The sequence below is a fragment of the Poecile atricapillus genome, chromosome 7 (assembly GCF_030490865.1).
Source record: "Poecile atricapillus isolate bPoeAtr1 chromosome 7, bPoeAtr1.hap1, whole genome shotgun sequence".
In the NCBI taxonomy this organism is placed as follows: Eukaryota; Metazoa; Chordata; class Aves; order Passeriformes; family Paridae; genus Poecile; species Poecile atricapillus.
The window spans coordinates 7,252,136-7,265,521 of NC_081255.1; the positions used below are offsets into that span (position 1 = coordinate 7,252,136).

Genomic DNA, 13,386 nt, shown 5'->3' on the forward strand with positions numbered 1-13,386 from the left:
CAAAAAGAGGAAAAAAGATATTTGTAAAATTTAGGATAGAATTCCTGCAGGATTTCCTGTCAGAAGTTGCCAGGGAATCTTTACCTGATAGATGTCTTATGATCTGAGGATCTTTGCTTTAGTTCTTCTAATTATGGTTTTCCTGAGTTTTGTGCTACTTTATTGCTGTGATTTGTTTTGATGAACCTGGAAAGGAAAGCATTTTCCAATTATTTTGCTAAAATTAGAGATTTTGGCTATTAATATTAGTGAAGTAGCAGATAGGGGATTCTTTTGGAGGGTTCCAATCTATGAGCTTTTTAAAGATCAAGTTACCATCACTCATGGTCACATGACAATGGGTTTTATATCCCTACTTGTGATAACCTGCCCTGTCATGCCATGCACTTTCTTGCACTAGAGCATTCTAGGTTTACCTTTTATCAGTTAAAAGATTAACAAAAAAGATGAATGTGACTATCCTTTTAGTTAAATGAAATGTTAAATTGCATGATTTCCTTAAAAGGAAAGTCTGATCTGCTGTAAACCAGTAGTTTACAATCAAAACATCGTTTTCCTTCAAATCTCTGTCACAACTATATTGTGTACAGGATACCTCTGTCATTACTCTTGGACCCAAGTTTCCAGCTTGCACATATCTGCACTTAAATCAATCTTTAATGTCTGCTTTCATTGATTTGGCAGAAATGGATGCAGCTGTGTTTCATAAGCTTAAGGATATGTTTGAGTGGTAATTATCCAGTCATCCACTGAATAGCTCAAATATCCAAGTAGTTGGGTAGGATATCACTTGTGAACATACTGTGCTGAATTCATAGTGCTGGAATAATCTTAAAAATCCTTCTTGACAGTCTGTGTCGAAGGCATGTCATTAATCTTACCCCTGCAGTGTCTTTCTCTTGGTTTTGTAACAAGAATTTAAGGCTTGCCTTTACTGCCCTTAGAGGTACACAAATGATTTTGTATTGCTGGTTCTTACTCTTTGCCAGCTGTGCTCTTCAAATTAATGCTTGTGCTGCTACATTTCAGTGTCTTTTTGATGCCTTCTGGAAAGCATTGTATTCTACATCAGTTACACAAGTTCTGTAGATATTTATTATGTCATTCCCTCTTTAGAGCAGATCCTTTCATCAATAATGTAGATAGATGGCTTAGAAATGGCTCCAGCAGGGCTCTCATTTATATTGTCCATTTACCTGAAATCACATTGAGATTTTTCTGGTGACTGGACTGTTGTTGTCAGTGCACAAACAAGAAATGGGTTTACCAGAATTTCAGGCCTTCAAATAAATGCTCATCTACCTTGAGTGTCTAAAGAGACACCATTGCCCTGTGGTCTACTAAAAGTTTCTATTTTAATAATAAGAAAAAATTTTGATACCATCTTAAAAATACAGTGTTCTCCTTCATGAAAACATGCACTCTGAATTATTTCAGTTGAAGCAAACCTGTTCTTGGTCAGCAGTTTCAGGCACTTTGAGTGGGTCACTGGTAAGTGGTGAGGCCATCTGACTGTTGGAGTCCTGTATTTGAGCTAACTTGGTTTCTAGGTTTCTGTCTAACTTGGTTTCTGTCATGTTTTATTAGGCAGATGCTTTGGTGGTCACCAGTTGCTGACTGATCTTGGGTGGAGAAAGGTATTTAACATTAAACAATGGATATTTGGGTTTTTATCTGTTCTCTGGTGGGTTGGCTGATTTACTGAGGCCCTTCCAAAGGGAGTTAGAAATATGGAAAAGAGGTGAGTGGGGTGCTCAGATGAAGAAACAACTGATTTGTGTGCTGTTTATTTGTTGAAATTGCCTACCCTGGGCTTGACATGCTTCCAGAAATGAATACAGGGGATAGTGACACAGGCAGAAGATCCAGCTCTCATTCCCAAATGTCTGTTGTAGTTTCCCATCATAGTCATCATACCAAACAGGCAATTCATAGGCTGATAGATTTTTTCCTGTTAGCACCATTTCTATAGCAACGGTGCGTGTCAATGCATGATGTTCAGAGAAGAATTATTACAGAGAACATCACTGAAGTGTTGCTATCCCAGGTTTTATTGATAAAGGCTGTACTCATCTTTCTTCAGAGTGAATTTCTGAAAGCTGAATTTCAAACCAAACTAAGATAGTTGTGTCCTCTTTGAGAAAGGTCCTTAGTGTCTATTATAGCTTAATAAAGAAATACAGTAAAATGTTCTCTCAACAGTATTTTCTCTGAGTGAAAAAGTCAGGCATTCAACAAGGGCAGAATTTTGACTTCTTTTCCTTAAATGTCAATCTTTTTTTCCTTACTGTTCAAAGTAAGGGTGCAGTCAAGGCTGGTGGATGTACCAAGTCCTTAATTCTATGGATTTGGAGGTTGTTACTCAGCAACAGTTGAGACTTTCTAATTTCTCTCTTGTTAAAAATCCGTCCTAGGATGATTTGATCATCTTAATTTTGGTTTAGCTGTTTAGCACTTCATGCCTGCAGGAGTAGGCATAGAAATTTGAGTTTTCTTTACGTTCCTGTGTGATGTATAGGCTTACACAGAAAAATTCAGGGTTAGTAATTCAAATTTAGTTTTTGTCAGTTTTTTTCTTACATGTGTTTTTGGCATTTGAGTGGTGGTGATTGCTGGTGTCAGAGTTCCTGTAGTCTGTTTGCAGTAACAAAGCTCAGGCTGTCAGTTGTCATTCCTGTCTCAGAACTTACAAGTGTGCCATTGTACATAAAATTATATTCAAATATTTTTCCCAACTCTCTTTCCTGAGAAACGCTTTCTGTTCTGAGAGAAGACATGCCACCTGCCTGGATCATTACAATGATTTTCTTCAAGTCTACCTTCTGCTGACATTTTTTGTGTTGCCTTATTGAAAATAATAAAAGAAAAGCTGGGAATATAGAAGGCAGTTTTAGAGACTTTTCACTGTGAGGTGTGATATTTTTGCTGGTGCACAGTCTTAATAATTCTTCCCTATTTGTGTGTTGTTTGTATTATCCTCAAACAAAGCCAAACTGGATCTAAGTCCCTCTGAAAAGAATTTTTGGATCCTGAAGTCCATGTTAGCAGCATTCAGTGCTCCACTGTTGTATGCTTTTAAGTATGATTTCCCTGTTCAGAATGGTGTCCACAGATGTGTTCTTCCTTTATTAATTCCAATGATACCATGCCTGCACTTCTTAGGCATAATAACACTTTGCCAACTGAGCATCAGTTAATCAAGAGGACATTAATCATTTACTGCTCCTCTTGTTTGCAAACAAAACTGACAGCTGTATGGCCATGTGGTGGAGGTCTTGGAAAATCTAATTGGGGAAAGATTATCATCTTATAGAACTGCATAATTAATCAAAACTATTTGCTTCTAGTTTAAATTCTATTTATTTTCTTTGCCATCTTTTTACTTCTTGAAAATAAATATTTCCTTCAGAAATGTCTCTAGGTTATGTTTTCTCCTGTTGTGTGTCTTTGGGGCGAGGAGGGATTCTCCTCTGGTTCCTCCCTGAGCAAACGTGGATTTCTTCTTCAGGATGAAAACAAATTTTGCTCAAAGAGGTTAAACTTTGGGCTGGCTTTATTCATGGGAGGGAGATGAGGAAGGTAGAACCTTACACTTTTGATGTACTTTCTGTGGTAAAAAACTTCCCTTCTGCTTACTCTTTTGGCATATGGGAAGGAAACCAAGCTATATCTCATAAATTTAGAGTTTCATTCTTCTGGTAGCAATTGCAAAGTAACAGCCAGATCCAAAGGAATAAAGCTTTATTCTGTTCACTTTTCTCAAGGACTACAAACAGAGGCTTCCTGGTGATCTCTGAAGGAAGAAGTGCCAGGGACCTGATGATTTGTAAGCAGTTTGTGAGCAGAGAGCTCTTCAGGTTTTGTGCAGTTGTTGTTTCAGTGTGCCTACATTTTGTCTTTTAACACTCAGACATGCTGGAGAGGCCTTTTGTTAGTAGAAAGCCAACCTCTTATGACCTCAGGCTAAACCTAAACTTAAATAGCACGTACACATGTTCACATTTTTGGCTTACTCCATTTGTTGCCTGCAATGATCCTTTCCCTTCTGCTTGATTCATGCCTTTGTGAGGGCCTGGATCTGCCACTGCTTGCAGCTGTGTATCAGCTCTCACACTAAACTTTGTTGCCTTGTGCTAGAGAATCTCCCAGTTAAGTCTTGGCCCTGTGTCAGTCCACTGAGGAAAGCTGCTTTTGAGTGGTGGAAGTCAGAGTGGTAAGGATCTTCTTATTTATGTGTAACTAACCTGGAAAAATTTCCATTTTGAGCTGAGCATCTTGATTGTTGTTGCAAGTTGATGGCAGACTGAGCTAATGGTTTGAATTTTGTAATAGGATTTGGTAAACGAGTAACTTGTGCCCTGTAGAAGGATATTCTGGCTTTCAGTTTTGGTTTTTTTTTCTTTATCCCATCTGAGGAAATGGGAGCTACAAGTTGTTCCAGTTCTTGAGATTAAAAAGGAGAGCACTGGGTACTGGAGAACCACAGAGAAGAGGCCTAGAAAGCTGGAAACCAAGATATGAATCAGATAGAGCCTTGCTGTTATCTTAATGCTATCTCTTTCTATTTCTTTCTTTCTCCCCCAGCCTCTTTCCATTCCCAAAGTTGGGGAATGAGGTGCATAAAAGCAGCAATGGGATGTATTCAGAACAAATTATAGTGAAAGTGCTCTGTGAATAGTGTCTTCTTAAAGAATAATAATTTTACCTAATTGACAGGTAAAGCCTTTCCTAAGGTAGAAAAAGAGAATCTAAATTTAAATGAGCATATTTAAAAGAAGCTTCTTTTTTTATTTAAAACTTCAGTGTCAAACCTAATGAAAGAATTTTTTGTTCCCTTTCTTGCTATTCTGTGGATTCTAATTTCATCTGTCTTGGAGCTTAACCAGCTGATACTGCTTGTGACTGTTGTGCAACAGATGCTCAGGGGAAGAATGTATGTGTGACAGAAGTGAGCTGTGTGAGCACAGAAGTGCTTTGAGTTTGCAGCAGGAGTTTGTGTCAGCAAACCGTGTTACACAGCTCCTGTCAGGAACGAGTCCAGCATGAACTTAAGCAGCTATGAGATATTTGCTGTTAGTGGTGGTGTCTGAAAGCTGTTCAAGAACCCAATTGCTGTTATTCAGATTTTGAGCATGAATTTGCATTTTACTCTTCTGGTTTATCTGCATTATATACTTTTTGTTTATCTTCCTGATAGTTAAACATGGAAAGTGTGTCCTTGTGCAGATCTCAGTTTCGTACCGTAAGCAAGCTGAGGTCTCGTGGGTTCTACTTAGCAAAGAAGTTTCACTGTCTTCAGAATATCTGCAGAATACCTGCAAGCCCTTCTGTGCATGCCTTTCATGGAAAAAATTTTTGGAAACAAGGTGACCAGAACTGTGTAGAGTACAACATCAGTGTCTCGTTTGCAATGTTTTGCAGGTAGAATTGGTCCATAACTAAGGCAGATATCTGAGTCTCATGTGGTTACTTCATGCTTACAGCTTTAGTGGCATCATTTCCAGCTGAAATCAACGGCAGAAATTTTACAGAAGTCAGCTACGAGAGTCCTTTAATGATTGACTTTTTTTTTCATTCTTCTGTCCATCAGATAGTTTTATTTGTCATGTGTTACATTGTTTTCCTGTATTTCTAAATGGTTTTTGTTCTAATATCTGTAGTGGTATTGCATATTGAATAACTCTCAGTAGTCTGTTTTTTTAATATTATGTTCCCCTATCTGTTTTTGTCATGTCTCTACCCAATGTGTGTCTTCTTGTGCCTCTTATCTCAGTCTTCACTAGTGGTAAATTAGGCTTTACCAAGATTCACGCATCTGGAGATTTTATACTGTGTGAGATTTTAGGTCTGGGATTATATTCTTTTCAGTGATAAATTTCCTGCAGGAGAATGGAGTAGTATTAAGTTTCTTGAGCTTTTATGTTATGTCTTTTGTGGAAGTTACTATTTTTATCAGTTTTACTATCTTTATATTATCATGCTTACCAAAAACTGAATTAAAGCATGGCTTCAGGCGATTTTCATTTCTCTTCTTTAAGGATATGTACATAATATCTTTATTTGTACACTGCAATAACTTGGTTGGGTTTCTGCTTTGGTAGCTGGAATGTGAAACTGAAGGATATAGTTTGGAAGGTGCAGTTTGTTTTTAATTTGTTGTTCCTTGCCTGTTCCCTTGGTGACTCTGCTTCATTGTGGGGCTTTTACATTTGTTGGGTCTTCTCATTTTGGTGTGGGGTGTATGCTTTGGGTTTTTTTTAGTATGTTTGGTTTCTAAGGTTTTTTTCGCTGTGGGTTGTGTTGGTTCTTAGCAGTTGTCTCAGCTTTTATCTTTTAGATGGTAAGTTTTCCTGCACTCTAGTTTCCACAAAGATTTTTTTGGTCCCTAAAGTCTTTGGTAGTGCTTCTGTGTTTATAGTTAACGATGATCTATGCAAGGTAGTTTTGTTTTCCTAATGAGGATCTGTGATCAAAACAAATGATACTTTGTACTGACATTATGAATAAGAACAAAGAGGATATTGGTCATCTTGACTCTTGAGCTATTCCTAAAACTTCACTGTGTTTGTTTCCTCAAACCTTTTGTACTGTTCTGGGCAGGAAGTTTCAAATGTAATTTTAAGGTTGTCTTTTAAAATACTGTTTATACAGTATTTTTGGGACAGTGTTTGACCCAAACTGAGTCAAGAACATCTGCTGGAAGGGAATCATGTGTAAATGTTCTGTAAGATGTCTCTGAGAGTCTACCACTCTCTGCTCAGGTTCTCTCAGATATTTCACACATGGAGGGTTGTAATGCTTAATGCTAGATTAACCATTTGAATATAGCTGACATCGCAGAGTATTTCTGATTTATACAAAATACACTGAAATCGAGATACAAATGCAAGTTCAATTTAGCAAACTCCAGCAATTGCAGTATACAATTTCAACCCAACACCGGTGAGATCCCCACTGCTGGTCTCTGGAGTATGCTCGTGTCACGATGCTCGTGTCCCCAGGAAGGAATACGTGGGTTGAAGCCAGCTCAAGCTCTCTGAAATTCCTCCCTTCTGTGGTTTCGTAGAGCCAAAGAATGATTTTGTCACTGCTCCCCCGTGTTGCTGTAGCAAACCCCGGTCACTTAACAAAGAGCTCGGGGAGAAGCATTGGCAGCAGCAGTTGATTCACTGGGCTGGGATGTTGATGTGCTCCAGTGACAGAGCTGTTCATCTGAAGCACAAAGGGCACTCTCTGTGTTCCTTTATGCTGAGATCAGACCGGCTCTGCAGCAGCTCTGCTGGGCACACTCTGCTGCTGCCTTCCCTGGGGGGACCTGCAGGGACTGCAAAGGGATGGGCAGCAGCACAGCCTTGGGTGAATTGGCAGAAAAAACTCGCTGGAGGCAGCAGACCCTGCTTAGTGTTGTGAAAAACTACATATTCGCATATTTTTATATAGAATTCTAAAGTTTAATAAAAAGACAATTAGGAGATAAAAATAAAGTGTACAGATATGGCCGGGTGTCTCTGCATTCAGCCAAGAGAGCACACCTTGCTAACAAAGGATTGTCCCTTAAAAACAGAACCTTACTGCATATTCATAAATTCTCATTCATATTCAAACATTCTTCTTAAGTTTTGGATGTTTCTTTGTTTAGTTTCTGACTTGCCCCCTTCCCAATAAATCAATCTTCTTGGCTCCACCGGGTTTTACATTCCCTGATAACAGAAATGCAATAAACTCCTCCCCCAGAGCTCTGGTCACTGCTGTCCTCATCTGGACAAGATAATCTAAGAATGGAGGGGGGTCTCTAACCATCCTTTTCAGTCTTTGGGTTGTACAAGCAAAAGTAGATTTTGTTTTAATACTATGCCACAGCTCAACATATATGTATATGATACCACTATTTCTAAGTTTCATCAATAACAGAAATAGAAGGAACTATATTAATATAACAAAGTTTTCTGACCTTATACATATAACATTCATTTTAATATTTGCAAAAAGCCAACAATATAATATGTATCTATAACAGTGTTGTGCTGGCTTTGGCTGGGATAAAGTTCATTTTCCCCACACTATCTAGCATGGGGCTGTTTTGGATTTGTGCTGAGAGCACTCTTGATACCACAGGAATATTTTGGTTACTGCTGAGCAGGGCTTACACAGAGTCAAGGCCTTTTCTGTTCCTCATCCCACCAGCAGGTAGGCTGGGGTGCACAACACACTGGGAGGGGGTATGGGCAGGACAGCTGACCCCAACAGGGTTATTCTAGGCCATATATATAATAATATAAATCCGGAGGAAGGGGGTGGAAGAGATGACGTTTGGAGTGGCTTTTGCCTTTCCAAGTCACTGTTGCACAGGATAGAACACCTGCCTGCCCATGGGAAGCAGTTAATGAATTCCTTGCTTTGCTTGAGCACACAGCTTTTGCTTTCCCTACTGAGCTGTCTCCCTATCAAGATTTTTCACTTTTATTCTGCTGGTTCTCTCCCCCATCCACTGTGGGGGAGTGAGTGAGTGGCTGCATGGGGCTGAATTGCTGGCTGGGGCTAAAGCACAACAATAGTCTAGATGTTTTCATTGTTTGGGTGTGATGAATATTTGTATCAGTATTTTTAGTTTGCTTTTTACTGTAGAGTATGAATTGAATGAAGAGGTAGGAAGATACCACAGCGTGTCAAGGCTTCAGGCTGGCATAAATGCTGAGGTATTTTGTGCATCATATAAAACACTCTCAGTTCCACATATAATTCATTTCTGAGCACAAAGGCATTTACTAAATTGGAGAGGAGAAACTGACTGGAAGTTCAAATTACTCCGTGTAATTCAGTTTTGGTAATTGGATATACAAGGGAGGCAGTGAGCACTGTGACTCACTATTGCAGTGTGGTGACAGTGATTCCACAGGCCCAGCTGTGCTGCTCTGAACTCTGCTCATGATCACTTTCTGATATTGCTGTTCACAGATTATTTTTCTGCTTTTGAGCTGAAGGAAGCAAATGATTTAGTTATTCTGGTGTGAGGATTTTTTCAATATTTGTCTGGAGTGGCACATTGACCAAAATTGGTCACAATGTTGCTGTGACTGTTCCTGCTATGGGAGTGGTGATGTACTTTTGAAATCTGCTAGACATGAGAACATTGTAAAGGTAATATTTTATAAACTCAATTTCCTTTGCATGGAGGGTTTTTATATTTCTAAGTGATTTTCTACTTATTAAAAATATGAATTAAACCAGTGTTTGTGTGCCTCCTAGAAGTCACTTCTCAGCATGGTGGCCCACACTTAACTAAGAGACAGAGTTCTCTCAACTCCCATCACAGTAACCAGGTGGAAAAGGAGAACCTGGACCAGAGTGCAGCACCACTGTTCCTTCCAGGCAGATGCTCTGAGGTGGAAAGTTGGTCAGGAAATCTGGGGAGGAAGTTCCTGTGGGTTATGTGAGAGCAATCATTGAGGAAACCAGGCTTTAACATTTGCTGATAGAGGAATTAGTTTGTTCTTGTTGATGTGAGGCTGAGCTGCCAATTCCATAGGCTTCTATGATAAGCGTAATTTCTTTCAATTAGCACTATCCAAATACTTCCCCCAAAAAAATCTCCCAGACCTCAGGTTTTTATTTTTCCTTGCACAGAAGGACATCCCTAATTTTTTCCTTTTTTGGCTCCCATTAATATTGGGAGGGGGAACAATTGAATCCAAGCCAAGGGTCAAATATATAACCTTAATTTAAGATTACACAGTTTCCTCATACTCTCCCTAACTGTACCATACAAGGCCAAATATCTACTTTCCTTAAAAATACAGTGGTTAAATAAACCTAGAAGTTTTAAAGGGTAGGGTTTTTTTAGCAGAGGAGATTACTTTGGGATAAATGTACCATTTTGAGCATGTGGAGGGCCTGGATCTGGTTTTGAAGATGTGATACCTCTGTCCTCTACTGTCACTACATAAATGAAACTTGTAACGTATCAGAGTTTTATTTCTGTGCTTTTCCCTTCAGTAAATGAAAAAGCTGTAGGAAAGAGGCACTGGGGAGCTGTGCATTTGGCTATAATTCCACAAGACAATCTGAAGGGTAATTGAGATGGGGAAGGACAGGACAGCAGTGACACTCAGAAGCCAGACATGAGATTTTTTTTTCTTTATGTGGTCTGTAACTCAAAGTTTAAGTGCAGATGAATGCATTTTTAGTGGAGGAATCAGTGTTAATTAAAGCACATGGGCTGGGAGTGTAACATTAAAGTGAAATGTAGCATCCTCTGTCCTGTGAACCAGACAGTTCCCTCACTTTTTCCAAAACAAGGGGTGGAATGTGGGTGGCTGTCCTGAGCTGCAGAAGCACAGCTCAGATGGTAATACTCACAAATACCTGAAGCTGTAGTGTTTGACGTTTGCCACACTGCTCTCTTTCATTACTTTTCTTTCTGTAGTGCATTCTTATGGTGACACTTTAAAATTCGAGGATGTTTTATTGCTTAAATATTATTTTGTTGGGGTTTTTTTTAGGATATTTTCTTATTTAAATATTGTAGTTTCTTGCCTTCCACGCTTGCCTGTCTGACATACTTGGTTTAGGTCACTTGGAGGTACAGCTTTGCAGATTATTTTATTTCATTCCTTAGAGGCATTAAGTATGAGCTGCTGTAATACTCTTTTGTCATGTGGAATTACCCAGTTACCTGTCACTCTCCGTGTATTTTCAGACCATGCAATAGCTCTGAATTAAACTGCAAACCTAAAGTGAATTTCATAAACAGCAGCAACTTTGGAAGCAGTCACATGTGCTATAGACACAGATCCATGGAAGCTGATTTATAATAGTTTTCACACTAGAGGGCACTAACAGCTCATTAATTTAAGCACAAACCAATTTTTACTCTGTAACACTTTAGGGTTGGGTAGTCTAGTTTTTATAGTGGATGCCAAAGGCTTTCATTTCTTTGCAGTCTTTTCTCTGCAAAAATGAAAATCAGAATATTCTTGCAAGGAGGCATTAAAAGTCAGTGGGTGGAGTTTGCCTTTGTGTGTTTTTCTGTTTGGGGTTTTTTTACTAAGCAATAATTTGGGTCATTTGTGGATAAAAGTATATATTCCACTTGTATTTTTAATTGCTTTCAATGTAATAATTTTCACTTGAAGCTGGTGAAGAGTCCTGTAAGATAGGAAGTTATTGGATAATTAATACCTTATTAAAGTTACCTAATAGAGTTAACATCTGGAAAATACTTTTTAAAGTTGGTAATAAAGGAAAAACATTGTATGTGAACTGATGTTGCAGACCTCAGTTTGTTAGAGCTACTGCATATATTTACATATTGATTCCTGCAATAGAGAAAATAACAGGGGAAAAGAATATGCTAAGTCAATGCTGCCAGCAACTGATGGTTCTTAATGGAACATTCAGTTTTTTATGTTGGTTTTAAGTAAGTAATTTTAAAATACGGGTAAGAATCTGGACCTCAGATTGGTGTAGCCAAATTGGAAGTCCTTTATTTTTATTCAGGATTTTAAGCACTGAATCTTGATTCAAACCCCTGCAGAAAGTGGTTTCTGATACCTTTTTTGCTCTTTGTAGGAATGGTTATTCGGTTGCCTTGGAGATGATCCTGCTGCTGCACATGTAGGGCCGAAGATTAATGGTGTGGGCAGTATGGACCTAATGAACGGACAGCCCAGCAGTGTTAATATTGCAGCTACTGCTTCAGAGGTAAGGATTGAAATCCTCAGTTACTGGGTAACTAAGTACTCAGTTTTTACTTTAAATGCACTAAAATGTAAGTTTTTCTTTTAGCAGTTCTCATCCAACAGATTCTTGTTCTGTGTGTTGGTTTCATAAACCCCAGTTCAGTGTGAAGAAAATTTTGAGTCCTGAACTTGGCATACCAAAATAGAGCATGAACTTGTATGTACCATAGCCAAAGCTGCCTTTTTCCATGTTCTCTTCCATCACATCTAGACAAGGAAGCTTTTCTTTTCAAGTTTTAACAAGAATAGATGCTCTTAGCACATTAAGCTGGGTTGGCAAGGCCGGTGGGAAATGTTCTTTTCTTTGACAGGTACTTGTGTGTGCTGAGGGGCAGTCTGACACAGCAGCAGTGGAATAAAGTTGTTCCCTTTGTCTCTTGGACTATATTCTGGCATAGGTAGGGATCCCTCCTGCCCATCAAAGCTTCTGCCCTCTAGAAATGAACAGCTTGTGAGTTGAGTGTGTGCATCAGGCAAGCAATGGAGATTGGCCTCATCTGCTGATGCCTCTTATTTTGAAGTGAATGTTGTTTTCCATTTGTCATCTACTTGTTAAGGAAGAGGCTTGGGCTGAAATTAGAACACTACAAAGCCAGTAGTGATGAGAGCCATGAAGTCCTGACTGTAGTTGCTTCCTTCCTCAAATCTCTGGACTGTACCAAAGATGTTTTGTTTATTTATATATTTACAGATGAATTTTGATAGCAGCTATGTGTGGTATGCTCTTGCATATGGGAATGAGGAGTACCACAAACAAGGTGTGGAAGTAAAATTGGAATCTTCTGTTACCAAAAGGAACCAAATAATCTTCACCACAATTTCAGAACTATTGTCAAGAAAGCTGGCATCAGTCTCCAAGATTATTGTTTGTTTTTATATAAATTCTTGTATTCCCCTTATAATTCCTTCATGAATCATTGACTATTTTTTGGCATGCACCTGAAAAATTTTCTTGGAGGAAAGCAACCTTTTTACTCAGCAATAGTCTTGAATGTTTATGTGATGTCTGATAAAATTGAGTAAAATATATTTTGGCAAAACTACATGAATTTACTTTAAGGGAGTGGTGTGGGTTTTTTTTTTCTATCTTGACTAAGAAGTAGGAGAGGGGACTTGTGACTGAAATGTTTCTGTAAGCATATTGGTTACTGAAAATGCATGTCTGGTTTGGAGTTTTTGGTGGTGTTTTCAAAGGCAGATTTTTCAGAGAGATTGTACTGTCAGAATCTAATTAAAAGTGGACATCACTATTAAAAAAGCATTTTCTTCATGATGTATCCTTATAACAAAAGTGCTTGAAAATGGACACGAGCTTATTTCAACTGGCTGAATTCTCTAGGTCCCATGTCCACTGTCTTGAAAGCTTGCAGCATTAGCAGTAAAATGGCACAGACTGTCAGAAAGGGCCTTGATTGTGTTGGTCACCCCAACAATCCCACCCTGTGCATCCCTGGGAGCATTGTCCCAACCCTCCTGGAGCTCTGGCAGCCTTGGGGCTGTGCCCATTCCCTGAGGAGCCTGGGCAGTGCCCACCACCCTCTGGGGGAAGAACCTTTTCCTAATATCCAAACCTAACCTCCCCTGACAGAACTTCAGGAATTAATAAACAGAATCTAGGTCTGCATCTATGTGCTAGAAGAAGTGATTG

General features: G+C 38.9%; 1 protein-coding gene across 6 annotated transcripts in view; it reads left to right on the plus strand.

Annotated features, from left to right (window-relative positions):
* The window catches only part of RALGPS2 (Ral GEF with PH domain and SH3 binding motif 2), a 113,727-nt gene that overhangs the window by 11,694 nt on the left and 88,647 nt on the right, over positions 1-13,386 (plus strand). For 5 of the 6 annotated variants that reach the window (XM_058842677.1, XM_058842675.1, XM_058842679.1 and 2 more), the window contains exon 2: positions 11,569-11,700. In XM_058842677.1, coding sequence (XP_058698660.1) covers positions 11,644-11,700 — 57 coding nt within the window. In that variant the 5' untranslated portion in view covers positions 11,569-11,643. Of the gene's footprint in view, positions 1-8,628; positions 8,697-11,568; positions 11,701-13,386 lie in introns of those variants that run through there. The other variant, XM_058842678.1, reaches the window with a different exon arrangement.